Source organism: Pangasianodon hypophthalmus, chromosome 10 (assembly GCF_027358585.1).
Source record: "Pangasianodon hypophthalmus isolate fPanHyp1 chromosome 10, fPanHyp1.pri, whole genome shotgun sequence".
Taxonomy (NCBI): domain Eukaryota; kingdom Metazoa; phylum Chordata; class Actinopteri; order Siluriformes; family Pangasiidae; genus Pangasianodon; species Pangasianodon hypophthalmus.
The window spans coordinates 8208677-8229888 of NC_069719.1; the positions used below are offsets into that span (position 1 = coordinate 8208677).

The following is a 21212-nucleotide window of genomic DNA, read 5'->3' on the forward strand; positions in this document are numbered from 1 at the left end:
CCACATTAGGCACAACTATAAATGGATAAAACGTACATGTCATTTTGTTTTTGATCATGAAAAAAATTGTCAGTATTGGCAAATTGCTGTGGTATTAAGAGAAATAAAACCGTTTGGGATATTTTGTTATTGGAAAATAATCATCACACCACCCTATCATTGATTATTTTCCTATAACAGCACACCTTGCCATGTTTTATTCCTTACTTCAGAAATGTAATATCGTAACATACACTTCTTCACCAGTTCTGTTACTTACACTTATACTATAATGAACAAACATCTTTAAAACTTAATTCCCAATAAACTCCTGGCTTGTTTCAGCAGGAAAGGGAATGAAAACGTTTGCAGTGAACTGTACATAAGGCTACATACTGACCAATAATTTTTCAAGACCAGACAAATGTAAGCAAGTGTAGTGTATTTGGCTGTGCTGTTTAAGATCTTCTTATTTCACCATATTTTGTGGATGTGAGACGTAAGGTCTGTATTAGTTTTGCTTTGTGCATTAATCATCTGGCTGAAAGAGTGCTTTACCATCCCATATGACGTACATTTGGGCTACTGCGGCTAACTGTGTTAAAGACGTTGAACTTTTGGAGTATGTTTCCTGTCAGCGTTTAGAGCATGGGTTTCAAATCCAGCCAGGTCACGCAACTCAAATAAAAAGAGATGTCTCATGTTAATGATCTCAGATTGCGAACTGCTGAAAGGCTCTGTAGATTCATCACTGAGCAAGTTGAAGGTTTGATTAATACTTATTGTCATATTAATGGCCATATAATTCTGGAAAGCATTAGATGCTATTAGCCATTTTGAAAGTTTGTGTTATTGGTTTCTTCTGCACTTTTCATCAGAGCACTGTGACTTCACTGCTCCAAATGGCTGCCTAGATAACGGACAGAGTTTTCCACACTGAGTTAGACACTGACTCAGTCGAATTGCAAAAAGATTCTTCTATGCACTCTTCAGTTGTTTTGTGCATGGCATGTTTTCAGGTCTTACACTGAGGTTTGTTGAACTATTCCAGAAATACACTAGCTTAATGTGGTGTGATTCAGAGGAGAGCCCTGTGGTTTTTCTTGTGTTTCAGTGATTACATGAATTTACACTTCACAGTGTGTAAAGTTGCTCCCATCCTTTCACGTCACAATGTCAAAATTAGAATATGAGCAGGTGCCCTATTTATTTATTTATTTATTTATTTATTTATTTAATTGTAATAAGTTATTGATTTAGGTCAAATCTAGCGGTACATACAAGTATGCATACCACAATAATTTGCCAACAATTTTTATTAATTAAAGAAGGATACCTTTTTTTTTTTTTTTTTTTTTTAGTTCATGGTTACGTTTAATATTGTAGGAACATCCGTGAAACAGGTTAATTCCAGTTATCGCCTGAAATAACAGCTATAAACATTCCCTCACTTTCTCTTGAAAGTATTAAGTCATGCAGCTTGCAAAAAAATAAAAATAAAATAAACACCAAACACAATGTCCTATGATCAGAAGACTTTCCAATGTTGGAAAACCTAAACTCAGAACTTTACCTCTGACTGTTACAAAGTACTGACACTGGAGACTCCTTCCAAAAATACTAAATGAATGTGTCCTTACAAAAAACTTAGAAAAAATTAGAACAAGCTCATTAATATGAACCTGTGATTTGTCTTGGAACTAGTCTCAGAGCTGCTATTATAGTAAATTAATCAACACCTTCTAACCAATCAGAATTGAGAATTCCTGTGGTATAATATGTATAATGTAGAGGGTGTTGTTTTGTTAGCTGTCTTCTGTCTTCATTTGACAGACTCACACTCCACAACAGGCCAGTGACACGGAGAAGGTTATCTTGCCAAAAGTGGCAGCTTTTAGTATATTGTAGTGAAATCTTACAGGAAATAAAGTGTGAAATGAAAACATTCTTTGGACTCCATGATTCTTCCCACATCACAGAACAATGTGGGAAAGAGGAAACAGTGTTAATTTTGTGTTTAAATACCATGGAAAAAGGAAGCAGGATGATTGTGTATGCCTAGGGGTTTACAAACATCAGCTCATACAGAAAATCGAGTTTTAAAAATTTGGTAAAAGTTTGGAATGGATGTAGATTTTCTCACGCCTCTATTAGATCGATTAAAATTGCTCTTTCCTCTTGGGATTGTAGTTGAATTCTCATAAACTACTTCTCTAGAGATCTCAATCTTCCAGTTTTTAAAGAGATTGGTTTTGCCTCTTGTATAAAAAAACCTGATTAATGTTTTATTTCTTGTGAACAGAGGTTAAGCTAGAGGTTAAATTTTCAAATGGTGACACGAAACACACAGCTGCTCAAAGACCATGGGTTGTTTGTGTCATTAACATGATTTTGCAATCTATCCAATCCTCAGCTGGCGTTGTGAGCGTCAGTGTAAATTAGCTTTAACACAGTCTTTCCATGCTTTCTTTGCTGGTCACTCTCTCTTTAGTGTGTATATACTGCTACATACCTGGTATTACATGCCCTAGTGCCCTAGGACATTAATGGAGTCCAATTGTAGTGAGTGCCTGTCAAATATTATCCAGTAATTCTTTTACTGTATCTCCTGAGAGTCCTAAAACAGGATTTCTGCATCTCTTTACCGTTTATAATGCTTACCTGCCAGAGTTTGTTTTGCACCTGGATTCGTTCATCACTGACAGCTGTTTTAGCCTGGCCTTTCCAGGGTTTAGGGGGGGTTGCAGGCACCACCTCTTTCTTCTCTGAAGGATTGTGAAAGCTCTATGCTGACAGCATCCAGCACTCCTCAGGAGAATAAAATCCCTCAAACAAACATGACAGCAAACAAGGAATGTCTAGAGTTTGGGGATCGAGCCAAATAGTGCTTTTAATGTCAGATCACCATAAAATAGATTAATTTTAGTCCCCTATTGACCAGGACCATCCCTGAACCCAGCTGAACCCTCTCTGAACTGTTTATTCATTGTTTATATATCTGTAATACGAGTGGTTGGGTGACAGCAGAAATGTAATGAAACACTGAGAAAAAAAATTGGACAATATGGACTATAGATTGTTACCATGTGTACTGCTTTGGTTGCTGTATGTGTATGTTTGGTCTCAGGTCTCAGGTCTGGTCAACCTCAGTGCCTGACCTCAGGGTTTTGCCTGTTCTGTCATGTCACATACACCGATCAGCCATAACATTATGACCACCTGCCTAATATTGTGTTGGTGCCAAAATAGCCCTGACCCGTGGAGGCATGGACTCCACTAGATCCCTGAAGGTGTGCTGTGGTATCTGGCACAAAGACGTTAACAGCAGATCCTTTAAGTCCTGTAAGTTGCGAGGTGGGGCCTCCATGGATCAGACTTGATGGCCAGCACACCCCACAGATGTTCGATTGGATTGAGATTTGGGGAATTTGGAGGCCAGGTCAATACTTTGAACACTTTGTCATGTTCCTTGAACCATTTCTGAACAATTTTTACAGTGTGGCAGGGTGCATTATCCTGCCGAAAGAGGTCACTTCCGTTAGGGAATACCGTTGCCATGAAGGGGTGTACCTGGTCTGCAGCAATGTTTAGGTAGGTGGTATGTGTCAAAATAGCATCCACATGAATGCCAGGACCCAAAGTTTCCCAGCAGAACATTGCCCAGAGCATCACACTGCCTCTGCCAGCTTGCGTTCTTCCCATAGTGCATGCTGGTGCCATCTCTTCCGCAGGTAAACGATGCACACGTACCCGGCCTTCCACATGATGTAAAAGAAAATGCAATTTATCGGACCAGGCCACCTTCTTCCATTGCTCCGCGGTCCAGTTCTGATGCTCACCTGTCCATTGTAGGCACTTTTGGCAGTGGACAGAGATCAGCATGGGCACTCTGACAGGTCTGTGGCTACACAGCCCCATACGCAGCAAGCTGCGATGCACTGTGTGTTCTGACACCTTTCTATTATAGCCAGCTTTAACTTTTCAGCAATTTGTACTACAATAGCTCTTCTGTGGGATCGGACCAGACAGACTAGCCTTCACTCCCCACGTGCATCAGTGAGCCTTGGGCACCCATGACCCTGTCCCTAGTTCACTGGTTGTCCTTCCTTGGACCACTTTTGGTAGGCACTAACCACTGCATACCGGGAACACCCCACAAGGCCTGCCGTTTTAAAGATGCTCTGACCCAGTCATCTAGCCATCACAATTTGGCCGTTGTCAAAGTCTCTCTAATCCTTATGCTTGCCCATTTTTCCTGTTTCCAACACATCAAATTCGAGAACTGACTGGTCACTTGCTGCCTAATATATCTCAACCCTTGACAGGTGCTATTGTAACGAGATAATCAATATTATTCACTTCACCTGTCAGTGGTCATAATGTTATGGCTGATCGGTGTAAATGACCTCACTTTTATTCTAATTTACCACATCCAACAACACAAACCTTATTTAGGAATGATTATAGGTTTTATGTAAGGAATAAAACATTTTGGGTGTGCTGTAATAGGAAAATAATTAAAAACGGTCTGGTGATGAGGCCTGATACGAAGCAGAGGGCCATTACCACTGTGAAATTGATTATTTTCCTATAACAGCATGTCCTGAAGTGTTTTATTCTTCTTATACCTCAGCAAAGTGCCAAAGATTACAATATTTTATTTAGTAAAGAATGACATGTCTTACCTTATAACTATTTATAGTTACGTTTAAAGCTGCAGAACAAGTTAGTTCCTGTTATTACATTATAGCAGCTGTAAATAGTCCTTCCCTTTCCATTCTCGCAATTTTCCCTCTTTTGAGTCAGAAACCAGAAAGCTCTTTGTCCTGAAGACCTTCCTGTATCTGCAAACTTAAATTTACAGCTTTACCTCTGATTGTTACAAAGCACTAGAGACTCCTTCCAAAAATGCTATATAAGCTTCTCCTCACAGAAAACTTCACCATATCAACAATTACACACATTTTAAAAATATGTTCATGTCTGCCATCCAAGTCCCTGTGTGACTTGTTACTATACAAATGATAACATTAGAATCTCACCGTGGATCATTTTATTATAACAGCACACCTGGTTATGTTTTAGTCCCTACTTAATCAACACCTCCTGACCAATCAGAACTGCGAATTTATCAGTGCTGTGGTATACAATCAGATAACAATAAATGGAATGTGATGAGGTTGACTGAACAACTGTATTTATCCTTCATGTAGCAGACTGTCCTCTTATTCAGAACGGTTTCTGACATGCTTTATCACTCTCCTCAGAAGCAGAGTTGTCTATGGGACGACAGGAGGCATTTGAAATATTTAGGAGTGAGCATGAGGATAATATAACTATTGAAGACAACAAGGTCATACTGAAACAGAGGTCAGTATCTTTTTACAGTATCAGTGGGCTCTATTTTTGTGCAGGTGAAAGAGTAACTGAATGGTATAATGTCAGTTTTCTTCCCTTTTTGTCCAGTTGGTCACAGAGATTACAGTGATGACAGTGAAAGTGATGATTGTGATAAAGTTACCACCTATTAACACTTTCAAGTGTCATATCAGACACATTTGAAGTGTCATATCTTACAACCTGGTTTCATGGATATACACTAATTATGTCACACATCTTCATCATTAATAAGTTACTCTTAACTAAATTCAACTGACTGTATTATTTTATTTGTATCAAATGAAACCAAACATTTCAACTGTTAGTACTAAATGTGAATCGGTTGATGTGTCTTTATGCTCATGAAATCATACAAATAATAGAACAGAATGTCCAAAAAAAACTAGGTCAGTTGCAGAGTGGTAAAATTTTTGGCCATCACAGAGATGAGGCATTAGCCTATAACAGCAGTCTTCTATCTTATCCACTGCAGGTTTTCATTCCAGCCAATCAGGAGCCAAACATGACTCCACCTGTTTAATCAGTTGATCTTGGTCTTCAAACAACTATTATTTGTTGCTCTCATTTGGAAGAATGAAAACCTGCAGCTATACCACAGGATTGTGGATAAGACTAAAGACCCTTGGCCTATATAAATAGGGGTGTATTGATACATTCCAGTCATGAATCGTTTCGATTCATGACACTGGCATCACGATTTTGATTTGATTCAATTCTCAGTATATTTGGAACAAAATTTGAATGAAGAAAATTATGACCGAAAAGACTCCTTTTTATTTCTGAATTGTAAACAATGCAAAACACTGTGCATTTTTATCTATATAAAACTAAATAGATCATAAATTGCTACGAACAAAGGTTTTCTATCATAAACAAAATGTACTACGGGTTCACCATATCTTAAAAATAAATTTAAAACTTTATAAATTTTGATTGAATAAACAAAGTATCTGACCTGGGGATCGACTGAAACATAATGGCAGAAATAGAGCTCCAAAGTCAGTTAAAATGCCCGTTTTAGGCAGCCTTTGGTGTTGTTTGAAAACAACTAAAATGCTCTTTTTAACCATTATAACATGGTTGTGTAACCGTATAACGTATGATACGTGTTGGTTATTGTAATCCAGAGATATCAGGCTATCGGACTCCACAACTTCAGAAAAAATGCGTTCACATGACTAGCGAATAAATTACAGCTATGCCAAGATGTGGCAACACTGTGGTCCTATTTCATATTTTTGTGTTATTATCAAGAAACTAGGACTTGGTAAGGTAAATCCATAAAACATCCCTTATATGAGCTACTTTAAAATGCAGGCTGCTGTTTGTATACAGACCAGGGCAGATAATGCTCTCCTCCAAGTGTGTTCAGCTGCCTTATGATGGTACATGAGCAGCAGTTTAAAAAGATATAGTGGCTTCATGTCTTGGAGGAAGTCTGTGTTAGCCTTCATTTTCCTGGATTAGTAGCTGTTAGACAAGGAGTTGTTTTTGACTACAGTGCCTGAGAGAATTTGAAAAATTTTTTAAAAATGATACGATTTTACTATATAGGTTTCATATTCTTCACAGGTTTGCAGAAGCTAAGGAACTGGGTGAGCAGGTTAACCAGGCCAGGAGCAGAGTCAGTAAGTCGTTCACACATCTAACATTTTCCCTTAGCCACCCAGCCATTCACAGGCTGCTAAAACAGCATACAGTCCAGAGTTGTGAAAATGTAAACCTCTAACTTCCGCAAACGTTACTCTTATTATCACCATTACCTTGATCAAGAACAGTCCTAAGATGGCCTCATGCTGGTTCTGCTCTGCTTCTAATGCACCATGATTCAAAACCACACTCTTCTCTAATGACCCTTTTCCCTTACACAATTGGCTTCTCACTGGGACTCTGTTGTCCCTCCTGGGTAAATCCGTGTCACTCAGCATATTCCAGACCTGTTCCTGAACACAGGAGATCCTGGGAGCTCCACTCTCATCTGAGCTCTTCCGCCATGACGCTGTTTTACAGGTCAGGAGCTGCTGCTTTATGAGGGTGCTGAACACACACCTCAATGCACTTCTACTACTCCTGTGGAATCTTTCTGGCAACGTTCTCACAGTCGGAAGACGCCAGTAACAAGAGCATGCTGACACTCAGTTACTGCTGTGTTCTACATCCTGTTGTGAATCATTTCAAAAGCACGCTAGTGCATATACCTTTAAACTTATAGTTGTCACACAAGCCAGACATCGAGCTTTCCTTAAAGAGCTTTCACCATGGCCAAGAACATTTGTAAAGGAAGATGCCATTAGACATTGCTGCCACTGACCAAGGACTGTGTTGTCCCTTATGTATAGGAGACACATATACATAAATGTATGTTATAAATCCCCTCCCCCACACACAAAAAAGTCCAAAATACATAAATAATGAAAACGATAAATCCAAAAATAATAACAATTAAACAAAAACAATGACTAGAGAATGAAAACCCTGGATTAAGTAAGGAATATAATAAGGAATATAATATGATAAGTAATCAACACTGGGTGACATACTGTACTGATACCACCCCAGAGTTGAATATTTTCCAGTAACAGCTCACAAGTGTTCTTTTTTTTTTTTTTTTAATACCACAGCATTTGATTATGATTACAATTTTTAATTTATTAGGGAATTGCAAGTACCTTTTATCCATTTATAGCTACATTCAATGTTGTGGACCATGCATGAGACAAGTTAGTTCCTATTAGAACTTATATTATAGCAGCTACAAACAGTAGTTTGAAGCTTGCCATCTTACCAAGAAACCACAAAGTGCAACTTCCTCTCTCCTGGAAGAAAAATTAAAGGATCTGCTTTACCTATGATTGTTACAAAAGGCTGATACTGGAGACTCCTTCCAAAAATACTAAATGACTCCTTCCAAAAATGTTAAATAAAGATCTTACAGTTCTTCTGGAGACTTTGGCTGTCACACTTGCTTCTGGATTACAGTAATCCCTGACAGCCTTCATTGTTTTTTTGTCTGAAAAGTGGTCTATTATGTAATGTTACTTCCTTTACTGATGTCTTTACATAATTTTTTCTGTACTTAAAAAAATATAGATCTCTTTTTTTTTTTTTTTTTACAGATGCAATAATGCAGAAGACATCAAATAAATATCTAAGACAACATTTATTTTAAAAAATAATAGGGTGTCTAAGACTTTTGCACAGAACTGTGTATCAAAGAGTCTGTAGGCAGAGTGCCTGGTGTTGAAATTAACATGATAGAATCTTTGTTTCTTAATGTCTTCGAATGAAGTCCTGTGAAATACAGTACTGTCAGCATAGGGATCACCCTTGTCCAGTCTGATGAAACTTTAAATCACACGAAAAAAATAAGTAAACTTTGTGACATTCCCAGGCTGAGGAGAGTTTCAACAGCCTACCAAAGTACAATGAGTGAGCTGTACAGTAACATTAGCAAGCTTTCTCCTGCCTTTTTAATGCAATGATATGTGAGCTTCTCTGTTAACACCTAACAGCACGACATAGATTTTTCCAGCAACAGTGATGACAAGAGAGAGGGGAAAGCCAAAACAGTGTGGCTCGAGTTACTGTGTACATCACATTTTTTCTCTCACAGACTGTAACATTTCACCAGGCCTGTGTAGAGAGATAGTTTTTTTTGTTTTTTTTTTTTGCCAGAGTTCCTAGTTTACTTCATATTTTCTTTTTGAAGTGTTGCCAGTTGCTTCTTCAAGCAATCAGTCACTAACAATCAGTAGCTCTTTTACTACAGTTACACAAAAGTACAGTTTTCACAATCAAGCAGCCACAAAACAAACCAAGACTTGCTTCTGTTCCATCTGTTTAAAAAAAATGTCTCAACCGCAAGTCTCTCCCAGCAGCATAATTACTCATCGTACTTCTCCAGCACCCAGTTCATATTGTTTAAGTGTGCTGAATCTCCCACACTGTTCAACTGGTGTTTGCGGTTTCGGCTCAAATTCGGATGAAATGGGGCACCTCACCTCGCAGCAGACTCAACTTCCCTAAAGTCACGCATGTGGGTTTGAGTGGCATTCAACCGGCGCCCAGAGCGCAGTGCCAACAAAGACATCATGCGCTGACGTTTTACTTCTGTGTTATGCTTCAGTGAGGATACAGCTAAAGCCCGGTGTTATTATTGTGCCTGTAATCTTGAGTGTCTGAATTAATGCCTCTGCAGACACTGAGAATGATGAAGGCATGAAGGAATTTATGCCTCAACATCAGCATGTCTACATCAACCAGCTGTAATTTTTTCATTTTCTTCTGACTGGCACTCAACAATGTGAAAATCTAATTGAGAATTAGCGGAAAATTGGCATGGTATTTAATTGAGGAGAACTTGAAGTACCTTGGGATCATAGTCACAATGATGGAAAAAGAGACCGCGGGATTGACAAATAGATCAGTTCAGTGGCAGCAATGTTACAGTAGCTGTACCAGCCTGTGGTGGTGCATCAGGAGCTCGGTTTACAGATGAAGCTCTTTGTTTACTGGTCAGTTTACATCCCTTTCCTCACCTATGGTCACAATCTATGGTAATGACCAAAAGAATAAAATCATGAGTACAGATGGCGCAAATGAGTTTCCTTCAAAAGGTTGCAGTGCTTACGCTGCATGATAGGGTGAGGAGCTTGACAGTCTGGGAGATCCTCAGAGTAGAGCTGCTACTCCTCTGAACTGAGAGGAGCCATTTGCAGTGGTTACAAGGATATCCCCTGGTTGGCTCCTGGGAAGATCAGGCACCTCATTGGATGGAGGCCCCGGGGAAGACATTTGGAGAGATTATATCTTATAGTTGGCTTGGGAACCTGGGGAATCTGGTGATCCCCCAGGAAGAGCTGGAATCTGTGGCAGGGGATAGAGAAGTATGGACTGGACCTGTCAGGAGGAAGGAAATGAATGAATGAATGAATGAATGAATGATTTGTATAGGATGACTGCTGATCTGAACAACCTATATACGGCTGAGTGCAAAAAATTTGCATACTCAAAATGAAGGAGAATATTTGTTTTTAAAGATGATATGATGAAATATTGTTTAAAAGTTTAAAAAGCATCTGTCATTCTGAATAATATAAATATTTTCTAGTAACTTGCCCACTATTTGACCTCATAACTGCCTCCAACTTCTTTCTGAGAAAGTTTTGGACCTCCTTTGCCTGATATTCATCTTGAGACATCTGTTCAAACTTGTACAGATTATTAGGGTAATCTTGGCCCATTCTTATCGATATATCTATTGTAACTCTGCCAGATGCCATACGCTATCTTCTTCAAATCAGGTCTGGAGCCTGGCAAGACTGTGACTTCTTTCTTTTGGTTCCTCTAAAATGTTTTTATTTTGATTTTGTCATATGTTTTTGGAATTTATTTTTAAGACAATCTTGAAAATCATGGTAAGCTTTCCTTTTTTTCCAGCAATAAACAATGGGGTGAAATCTTTTGCACTCAACCATACATAAGTAGTGGTAGAATCCGAAACATAGTACTTAATGTTCAGTTTAAGGACAGTGACCTCAAGGAGTACAGAATGTCTTGCCAAGTGCATGTCCAGCATCCAGCTTCACTGGCTATATGAATAAGAGAATTGGATTTTTGCTCTGTTAGTCAGCAGGCATGGCTACTATAATTTGGATTGTGATTGGCTGGTATGTGGGTAAGCTTTGTCAATATAAGACAATATTTTGAGTTAATCCAGCCCTTTGGCTTTGTTAGAATATTTTCCAGGCAGTTTTGGTACTCGAAAACTTCCCACATGCTGAAGTGCTGGCCATCATGTACTGATGGCCAAAATGAGGTTCCAAAATGAGGTTCCAAGCAAAAGCTTGGGCCCAGATGTGGTCTGTGTGTGATAGCACCCTGTGATATTTTTCATCATTGTGGGCCTTCAGTTTCAAAATTTGGTGGGCATATGGGTCTTCACATTTACATCCATTATCTCTACCCAACAGAAAGTCAGCCATTTTTGGATTTTGACTTTTAAATACTTCTAGAGGACTCACCAGAATCAAAACAAATTGCATAATCATATAAGCATAATGTCAGGATAGCCGAGATGCTAAAGGAAATGTTAATACTGTATCTCAAATGATGTTGCCATACTGAGACAATAAATTAATGTGATGATGCTCAGAAAGGATGTGTGGCATAATTCCACTATATATCATGCAGTGTTGCACATACTTCTCATGTGTGCTCAGTGATGAGGCATAATAACATCCACATGCCAAAAGTGGCTCATGAAAAAGACATTGCTGCACCCTTGGTGCTTGGGCCCGCCAGTTGCTGCCTGCAGCTGTCTTAGGTTCTTGTTCCTGTTTTTTAAATTATTTGCAATTGTTAATACGTTTAACTTTACCCCATTTGATGAGTGCAACGCCAGCACGTGCCTGCCCACATTGAGTGTCCACATGTCCATGTGATATCTGTTCAATAAACTGCTAATGAGCACCCTGTGTAGATTCTACACAACAGAGTTACAAGTTCAACCTGTGAGGTATGTCCTCGGTTGGATGAGAAGCAAAATGCAATTGAGGTCCCCAATAGACTTTCCAGATGTGTGGGGATTTAGGGAGTCCTCTTGCTCCTGCTCCATGTACAGCATCTGCTATCCTCTTTGCCCACCCTCCCACCCCTTCCCAAGAGCCCATCTGTCCTGTCTGTATCTGTGGCCCACGCTCCTGGAGCCATGGCTCACAAAGCAGGATCCAGATGAGCATAAATATCATCAGCATGTTTGGGGCATTAGATCTGCATGTATTTATTCCCTGAACTCAGCAGTTTCCTTTGTTTGGTACGATTGCTCATAGATGTGCAGATTCTCGGTAATGTTACTGAAGCATGAGGGACTGCTGTAAACACCTCTATGGGATGCGGATGTACTTTGTAGAGTCAGTGTGTTCATGCCCAGCCATCACAGCTTCACGTGTTTACTGCTGGTGGATGTCAGTTCAAAGTCCCAAACTTTGAACTGACATCCAAACGCACACATGGCTTGTGACTGTGGTTTTGTATTGGAATTTGTCTACGGCAGAAAGGTTGTCAACAACATGTAAGAATAGAATGTTAAATATAATATTCTATCACGCCCGCTCACACTCGCATGTGAGTCCTTCAGACTGCTTTGTGACGAGTACTGTATTATTTTGCGATCTCAATGACAGGCATTCACTCAGTCTGTCAGGCAAAGAAAACATGAAGGGGATGATATTGGTCTCTGTCCCACTTGGTTTAGTCAGCAGTGGTTTCTGTTGCGATTTCATGAAATTGGGTGACTGCGGCGCAAAGAGTCCAAGGAGAAGAGCATATTTGTGGGTAAGGTGGCGCCTCTCTGCTCACGTGTACAATTATTAGAATGAATCATGCACATTTCAAGTTTTGATGTACCACCATATAAGTAGCTTATAGAAAATATGTCAAAGGATAATACTTGCCAAGATTCTCTTTACCCTTTCTACTTGGCCATAAAGAGACATATCACATGGTCTGGCTAAGCATGAAATCGTTTTCATGGAATATCCATTGACTAAAAACATAGTGGAAAGCATCATCCATGAAGGATTTAAGTATAGTTTTTATTGTGTTCACTGAAATGAAAATAGTTCAACTCCTGGCAGAGTTAGGGCACATGGGAGTCTTGTCTGGTAAAGAAAGTGCAGCAACAGCAAAAGTCTTAAATATATATATTGAAAGTAAATGAGTGATTTGCGTTTCTCATCACCAGTTCATACACCATTTCGATGCTAAATGGAGCCTATATCATAACACTTACTTGATCATTGAAATTTGTGGTCAACATGGCATGAACATAAAAGATGGACCAATGGGTGGAGGATATTATTCACATTTCGAGTATACAATTTACCAAGCTCTATTTATGGTGTCAAATTATCTACTTAAAGAAGTACTGCAGCCAAAAAAAAGAGATGGATTTCATACATTATTAGCAGTATTTGAAATTTTAAGGCATGTCTGAGCTGAGATTTAAACAAATAATGAATGGATAACCATCCTCATGTGATCCTTGGTGAATCTGAAAAAAAAAAAAAAAAAAACACTAGTAATATGGAAAAAAAAGTTTTTTACCAATAAGGAGTTTGCTTATTGAGCCTTTTTTCAGCTATGGAATACAAGCATGGTGGACTCAAAAGCTGTTTTTGCTCCAACCATGAAGTTATGCTGCTGATTGAATATAAGCTCGAGCCCACAGGAATCTCAGAATAACTGTCAAAGCCGTTTAGTGGAAACCAGACATTTACAGATTCTGAAACATCTTGTGTCGCATACACGGGTTTGGAAATAATCTGAGCAGCAGCGGCTAGTGACTATGGATTTTGGTGGGGCAGGATGACATTAATAACAACATAGTCTCAAACAAAATTAAGTTGAGATGCTATCACACTTGACTTTTGCTATAGGCTAATATTTATGGAATTTTTAGAGCAAACCTTAATAAGCAGTTGAGAGTCGACAGCATACAGTCATCCAGCATACAGTCATCCAGCATACAGTCTAGCAGCTCGATTTCAGGTGTTTTCGATGTACCTTTGTTCAACTGTATTTGGGAACACGTTTCCCGAAGAGCACATGTTTCCATAAGAACTATTATTATTAAACCAGGGTTACAAGGTTTCAGCAAAATTTACAGCCCAACTATATCTCAAAAACCAGAAAAAGGACCTGAAAGAACTGAAAAATAGGAGATATTCGGTAGTTTTCTTCTTTCTTAGCATTTGCATGGGAAATAAGGTCACCATGGTGCACATGCATTTCTGATGTACAGACATTATCCACCTCATAATCTCCAATAGAAATGGTTCTGTACATCATAGACATACTTTATGCACTTAAACTTTGCTTTTGTTTGTGGAAATTTATTAGATTTAATACAGATTTGCTATAAAGCAATACCTTGACGGCCTCTGAGGATTTTTAAACTAGCCCAATTTGGCTTAAAAAGGCAATCCTGGCAATCATTAACTGTCCTATCTCTGCTCCTCCTCCACTGAAAATGTTTTTAGAGCTAGCATGGGCCAGCATGATTCCTGCCCCAATGAACCTCTATTAGCGCCTCTAACAGCGCTTTATTAGGGCAGACCCATGTCCCGCTGGAGATGTTATATCTCACAGTGGGCTTGGGAACATCTGGGGACCCACCAGGAGGAGCTGAAATCTGTAGCTGGGGATAGAGCATTGAGATTAAGAGCATTAAGCACTAAGTCTTGGCTGACCCAGTCTTTTATGACCTATACCAAGAAAAGCAGGCAGAATGAAATGAATGAAGATTATCTTAAAGGCATAATGTTTACTGGAGAAGGAACGACATGGAACTTGTCTTGCCAGATGTGTTTAGGAGGTACAGAGGAATGCAGCTGTCAGCAATGAGTCTAATTAGAAAAAGCACCACACTATATTACAGTTCAGTTTACAACAAAGATAAGCCATAGTGCCACCATCATTGTCTTAAATCATTGTTGCTTTTTTTTTTTTTTTTTTAGGGAAATTTAGTGACAAGTTAGTATTATTTTAACAGTATCTTCAGAGAATATACATCTTTATTTTGGCAAACTATTTCATCTGCTCAGGAAACTATTTATAATGTTTCTAGTGGAATTTGCCCATATAGTTACTGCCAACAATACAAGCTAGCTAAATCATCATATACTGTCATTATCTGTAGTGTTATCTGATGTTGTGTTACAGAGCTATGTAGATGTTCTCCAGTGTTTTTATTTTGGCTGATTTTGCTGCCGTGTATCTACTCAGAATTAGTGCACTTTGGAGAGTTTAGTGCTCTAACACACTAAGTATGCCAAGTGATTAAGCCTGTGGGGTGAATCATGTGACTTTAAAGGAAATAACCAAATTGTTCTGCACTCTGGCCTTCTAGGACTGCAATTCATGATCCCTGTTCTATACAGTAGGCCACACTTGTAGCTGTCCCATTCTGGTTCCTCTCCAGATCTGCAGCTTTCTCATTCTGTCAGCATAGGCAGGTCAGACAAGGTTCAGACCACTCAGCGCTACTGCTAAGTGTTTCTTAATCCCGTAGCTTTATGAGTTAGTTATGACCAGGCTGCAGATCAAGCAACTGGAACCACTCTGTTACCCCTTGAGAGTATATTTTCTCCATAGTTTTGTGTTAACAAGGGCACATGGCTGAGTGTGTCAGGCAGGGTCCTAAGGTGAGTTATGAGTAATAAAAAAAATCCTAAAATTGAATGGGCATGAGTGTACTCTTATGTGTAATGTAAACAGTTTTTACAGAGCGTTATCCTATTTCTAGCCACTCAGCTTGTCAGCACTGTCTACTTAGCGGACTCATGGCCATGTGGGTTCCTCATCAACACCATCTAAACAGGACCAGATGAACGAGTGATATACAGTTCAGTAACAAAGACTGAATGTCAAGTTGGCTCACATTTTAATTCCTAAGAAAGTCTAATAGCATCACTTTTGAAAGAGAAATGGCAGGTTTTCATTTGGCGTCTTTCTGTTCAGATGTTCTCAACACGGTATGTGCTTCTGTAGAACCTTATCCAGCAGACCTTGCCATGGATATTACTTTACCATGGACAGAAATGGGTCAGCAGAAGTACGACCTGATATCAGAATCCCACATGTCCTGTCATATTTTATCCCTGTACATCCTCTGGGATGAGTAGAAGAGGTCTGCAGACAGCAAGGCGACTAGCTGTGTCAGACATTTGCCCCACAAGTCAGCTGGGACTTGTCCATCATTCTTTTTTTTTTTTTATTTTCCACCATCTTTTCATTAATGGCATACTCTTTCCCTTAGGCAGTTTCAAACTGCCAGCAAATCTATTTGCTACCGTTTGAAGCCCAGGCACTGCTACACCTCCTTTATTTCTCTTTCCAGAGTTAAGGCTGTTACACATGGGCTGGATATTTGAGGGATAAATAATTTCTACTACAATTAAAAAAAAAAAATAGAGATCACTATCTGGAGCACCTTTTGTGCTGAGATAAAAAATGCACCTCACACAACATGCACAATGAAACTGTAATAACACTCTTATAGGTTCTAGCTAGTATTGGCTAACTACCTACCCTACTTTGTTATATTGATTAGATGTATTATTATCAGTAATAAGGATTAAATAGAGACTGGTTTAACTCTTCTGATGAAGATTGTTTGCCTTTGCTGTAGCTTTGGAGGCAGCAAATAAAGAGAAAAAGAACTGCTTATACAATTTGACTGTTAGTGGGACGTCACATCACATACTGGTGAATGTCCCAAAAATAGCCATGTTGTTATTTGTAGATATATCACAACTTTGTAATATTAACAATGGAATATTTTTTGAGCATTTTCAGTATCTCTATATATTCACTCCTTATATTCGCTCACCACCCACAACTTGCAATCTGTTGGTTCAAGAGGTTAAAAAAGTGCTTGACTTCACTCTGCACGTTTCTGGACTTTCTTTGGAAGTGCTCCAGGTTTGTTGTAAAAAAAATTTTTAAAAAAGCTGGCAGCAGAATTTGGTAAAAGCCATGTAAAATGTGTACCTTAACTGGTCAGTCAGTTTTTAACACTCCATTTTTTCCATTAATCTGGAAAAAGCAACAACCTATGGCCTTGCACACCAAGTCAGAAAACCTTGTTAATTTTTAAAATGTATGTTTTTTCAGAAGCATTAAAAATGGACTGATTGGATAGAAAACAGGTCAGAATCACATGATCTCTAGTTACATATGAGGTTTAGTTAGCTTCTAGTCTGTATTTTCCTTTCCAGTGTCTTTTCCAATGTCAGTCAGTCAAGTTTAAACTCAAATGAGCCAGTGCAATTCGCTCATTGTTGTACTCCAAAGTCAGGCCAGTCCAGTAACAAAACTACTGCTTTTTAAGTGATTTTGTACTTCTGAAAAAGCATGAATAAATTTTTGGGTGCAGAGCCTTTCAGAATTAGCAATTTTAGTAATTACAGCAATAATTTCGCATATGCTACTGTTATGTAGAAGTACAGTCTAAATAATGTATAAATAATGTGGTCTGTCATAAATGTATTACAGCATAAATAATAGTATACTGTAAATATAATCCAAAACTCAAAATATTTGCCTAAAAGCTGAATGCAAAATGAATGATCATCACACTACCTGTGCAATTTAAATACCTTTCTGGTCATATAGGAAACTGAGAGCACTTCAGTAGATCTCAGCGACCCCCCAAACTCTCAACCACGTTTTATTAGCGATGTCAGTGTTTAATCTGGCATATCAACACCACCAGCACCCTACACTAAGTCCGCATTTTTCCATTGTAAATGCTCTCGTATAGTCACGCACCAGATATGTATGTTTTTCTATGGCTGCTATAAATTGTTAGGTCTTTGCTGTGTGTCAGGCATAACAGATCTGTCTGGGGCCCAGTGTTGTGTCTGTGTTTATGTGAAACACACACAGCCTTTTAGTGTCTTCCAGCTATACTAGTAAACTGTCACTGGTTTATAGCAAATCCTTGCCAGGCTCCAGTCATCTGCCTCTACAATGTAAGATGAAAACTACTCCGCTCTGGTTAAATAATGTTGTTAAAGTTGTGTCTGTTATTCTTTCTTTACCTGTCTGCTATCTATCAGATGAGCTGAAGAAACAGTTGGAGACAAGAAGGATGCAGATGGCAGCACAGGGTAGGTGATTAAACTGCACTTCTTCTTCTCTCTAATGGCTGTACATTATATCAGCATTTCAGTCATGAAAGGGATTGAATTTTGAATTAAAAGCCTCTAGGGGTTTCCTCTGTTTTTTTTTTAAACATTGGGTGGGTGGCCTGGCCTTTACACAAATGTCTTCCTCCTTCTGATAAACATGCTAAAGGGTTTCTACAAGTTTACAAACCTAACCTACACTGCCAGTGGGCTGTCTTTTAACTGCATCAAAGAGGAACTTCAGAGGAGCCTGCTTTTTATTACGCGGCAGCATGCACTCGAAACACACCCAGAAGCCCTGAATATAGCCATTCTATATTCACGGGCTTCTGAAAATCATGGTGAAATGGGTGTGCGACTCTGAGACGAATGCCCTGTCCACAACGACATGTGTGCAGTGTTTATGAAAGACTGCAATGTTTTGGTCCTGTTGTGCCTAAAATGGCCTGAATTCTAGAGTCGTGTGTGTGGCCTTAGCCATTCGGCGTTAGATGTGGAGTTTGTTAGTGGCGACGAGTGCACTGATTCTGTGTCTTGGCTCAGAGCGCTCTCAAAAAACACACATAGAGGGAAATGTCCTGCTGAGTAGAGCAGGAACTGGAGAACAAATCTATGAAAGGAGAGCTGGATGCACAAAACAAGAACATTATTCAGGCCAAAAAGAACATAGGATATCTGTGAAGATATTAAGATATTTGATTCTTCGCACAAAACAAAAATTTGATGTGATTCTGAGAACTCCTGTTATGGCACTACCAGAAGTTTATGGTTTAGCCGTAGCATTTACAAACGGTGATATGGGAGATGCCGAAGAACTATGTCTTTTGTTTTGTTTTTTCAGATAAACAGCAGTGAGACCAAACGCAAATCAAATTTTGGCTGGTGGAAAATCCAATTTACTGAATGGGAAATGACATGCATTTAATTCTGGTAGTAAACTTTGACCTGTGGATTCACAAGGTTCTGTCTTGTGAGCCAATTGAAACCAAGTGGGTGGGACTGTGGTCTCTTTGGCCAGTAAAATATGAAGGCGCTGCTTATCATTAAGCAGCAGTCATACCAGACTTTTGCCTCACTGTTTTCTTACTGTTGCTTGGCACACATCTGCAAAAACAAACAAAAAAAAGTTTAGCCATCTTGTCCACCAATAAATGCTAGTTCTTTTTTTTCTCTGTCTGCTACAATTTTCTTGTTATCAGTGTTGGGACCTCTGCACTACTATTAGTGTCACTGAAAAGAGAGAAAATTGTTTTGTTCTGTTTCAGGTGTAATAGGGAACCAGCCAAATACAGAATCAGATCCTGTAGAAGAGAGACTCCGTAACCAGATCGAAGACGAGAAGAAACAGTATGTATTTATTTTTCAAATGCTTTTTACCAAACTTTGAATGCCCTTCGAATGCCTGTTATAAAAAACAATTTTCAGAAATATGTCTGTGGTATCAGTGCATATAACATTAACATTCTTTTTTAATTATAGTTATAAGAGCACTTTTGAACGTTTAAAAGGCTTGAAGACTGAGATTGAACATCTACAGCACCTGCTTCAGAAGTCAAAGATCAAATTGCAGAAGGACTTCCAGGACTGGTGGAATCAGGAGGCAGCAAGGCTGCAGGTACGCTATTAAATTGCATTTAAAGTAAAATTGTAACCCAAACCCATGAACGCGACAGTCTCCAGATGGCTGATTCTGCACAGACATTTCTCGGATCCAGTGCGGTCCACATTTTAATATTATGCAACAACAACATCTGACCAGCAGACTGGGCTGGCGACACTGTTTTGATCTTGTCAATAGGAAATATGAATAGTCCATCCGGATGCATGAGCAGCTGTGCAGCATTGCTTGGTCCTTGAATCTTTCCAGAGGAAATGACTTGTCTTTCACACTAACTTAGGATGTTCTGGTTTGAGTTTTCTCATTAACATTGAGGTTGAGTGAGCTGTATTTAGGTCTGGCTGTAGTGAACAAACAAGCTTTTAATATTCAGTGGAAACATCAGCGTTGGTGTAGTGTATAATTTGGAGAATGCTTTCTTCTAAGGAACAGGAAACTACAACTTTAATACTAAAACACATAATTGTTTTATTTTTCCAAAATGCTGACATGGTTCCAAGGTCTGCTTTGAAGTAACAGCAGCCTGGCTGAAAAAAAAAAAGCTAGGCTGATTTTAATGTTCTCTCTGATTTTCATGTTCCCACTTATGTCATCAGGTACAAAAGGTACTCATATGTTTAGCCTGAACAATGAGGCAAATGCATTTATGGTATTTGTGTGTGATTTTCCAGCAGAGTCAATGCTCAGAGAACACAAGAGCAGGGCGGAGCCAGGACAACTCTCCCTGCCCTCCCTCATCCAGGTGAGACATGGATACAATTATATATGGTTATCAATATGGACAGAATGAATAAAAAGAATAGTGTTTTTATCAATTAACACTATTGACAAATTCATCTGCTTGGAATATTTTTTTCAATTTAAAAGTCTGGGGCTGTTAGCGGAAATGCCTCTATTTTTCTTTCCTAGTTTAATATTAAATATAATTTACAAATTATATTCTAAGCAATAAGGGGCATGGTGGCTTAGTGGTTAGCACGTTTTGCCTTGCACCTCTGGGGTTGGGGGTTTGATTCCCACTTCTTTGGGGGTGCCTCAGTCCAAAGATATGCACTGTAGGCTGATTGGCTTCTCTAAATTGTCTATAGTGTGTGAATTGGTGTGTGTGCGATTGTATCATGTGATGGGTTGGCACCCCGTCCCCGAGTCCCCTGGGATAGGCTCCAGGCTCTCTCCGACCCTGTATAGGATAAGTGGTACAGAAAATGGATGGATCGATTATCAGCAATAACTAGTGTAAAATGTAGAATTTAGAAATAAGTACATGAATTTTATGACTCCAAAAGTTAGTAAAACCTGAAGATCCATGTTCGATCAAATCCATGGAAGTGTCATCTGAACACATGCTTCAGTGCAACAGATTGACTCAAGGAAAATCTGACCTTTTGTACAAAGATACATCATTGTCTATATCAAAAAATCTTAATTCCTCACGCTCAATGTCGGGTCCATAAATATTTGGACATCAAATTATGAATATGATTTTTAGCTTTAATTACAGCATTTTTATATGTGCCCCCACC

The 21212-nt window shown here is 39.0% G+C and overlaps 1 protein-coding gene across 2 annotated transcripts in view; it reads left to right on the forward strand.

Moving 5' to 3' along the window:
• kif6 (kinesin family member 6) overlaps nucleotides 1–21212 on the forward strand; it is a 95402-nt gene that overhangs the window by 50820 nt on the left and 23370 nt on the right. For both annotated transcript variants that reach the window (XM_026944259.3, XM_034308143.2), the window contains exons 14-19: nucleotides 5247–5349; nucleotides 6952–7007; nucleotides 18003–18053; nucleotides 19337–19418; nucleotides 19551–19686; nucleotides 20361–20431. In XM_026944259.3, the coding sequence (XP_026800060.3) occupies nucleotides 5247–5349; nucleotides 6952–7007; nucleotides 18003–18053; nucleotides 19337–19418; nucleotides 19551–19686; nucleotides 20361–20431 (499 nt within the window). The remainder of the gene's footprint in view (nucleotides 1–5246; nucleotides 5350–6951; nucleotides 7008–18002; nucleotides 18054–19336; nucleotides 19419–19550; nucleotides 19687–20360; nucleotides 20432–21212) is intronic.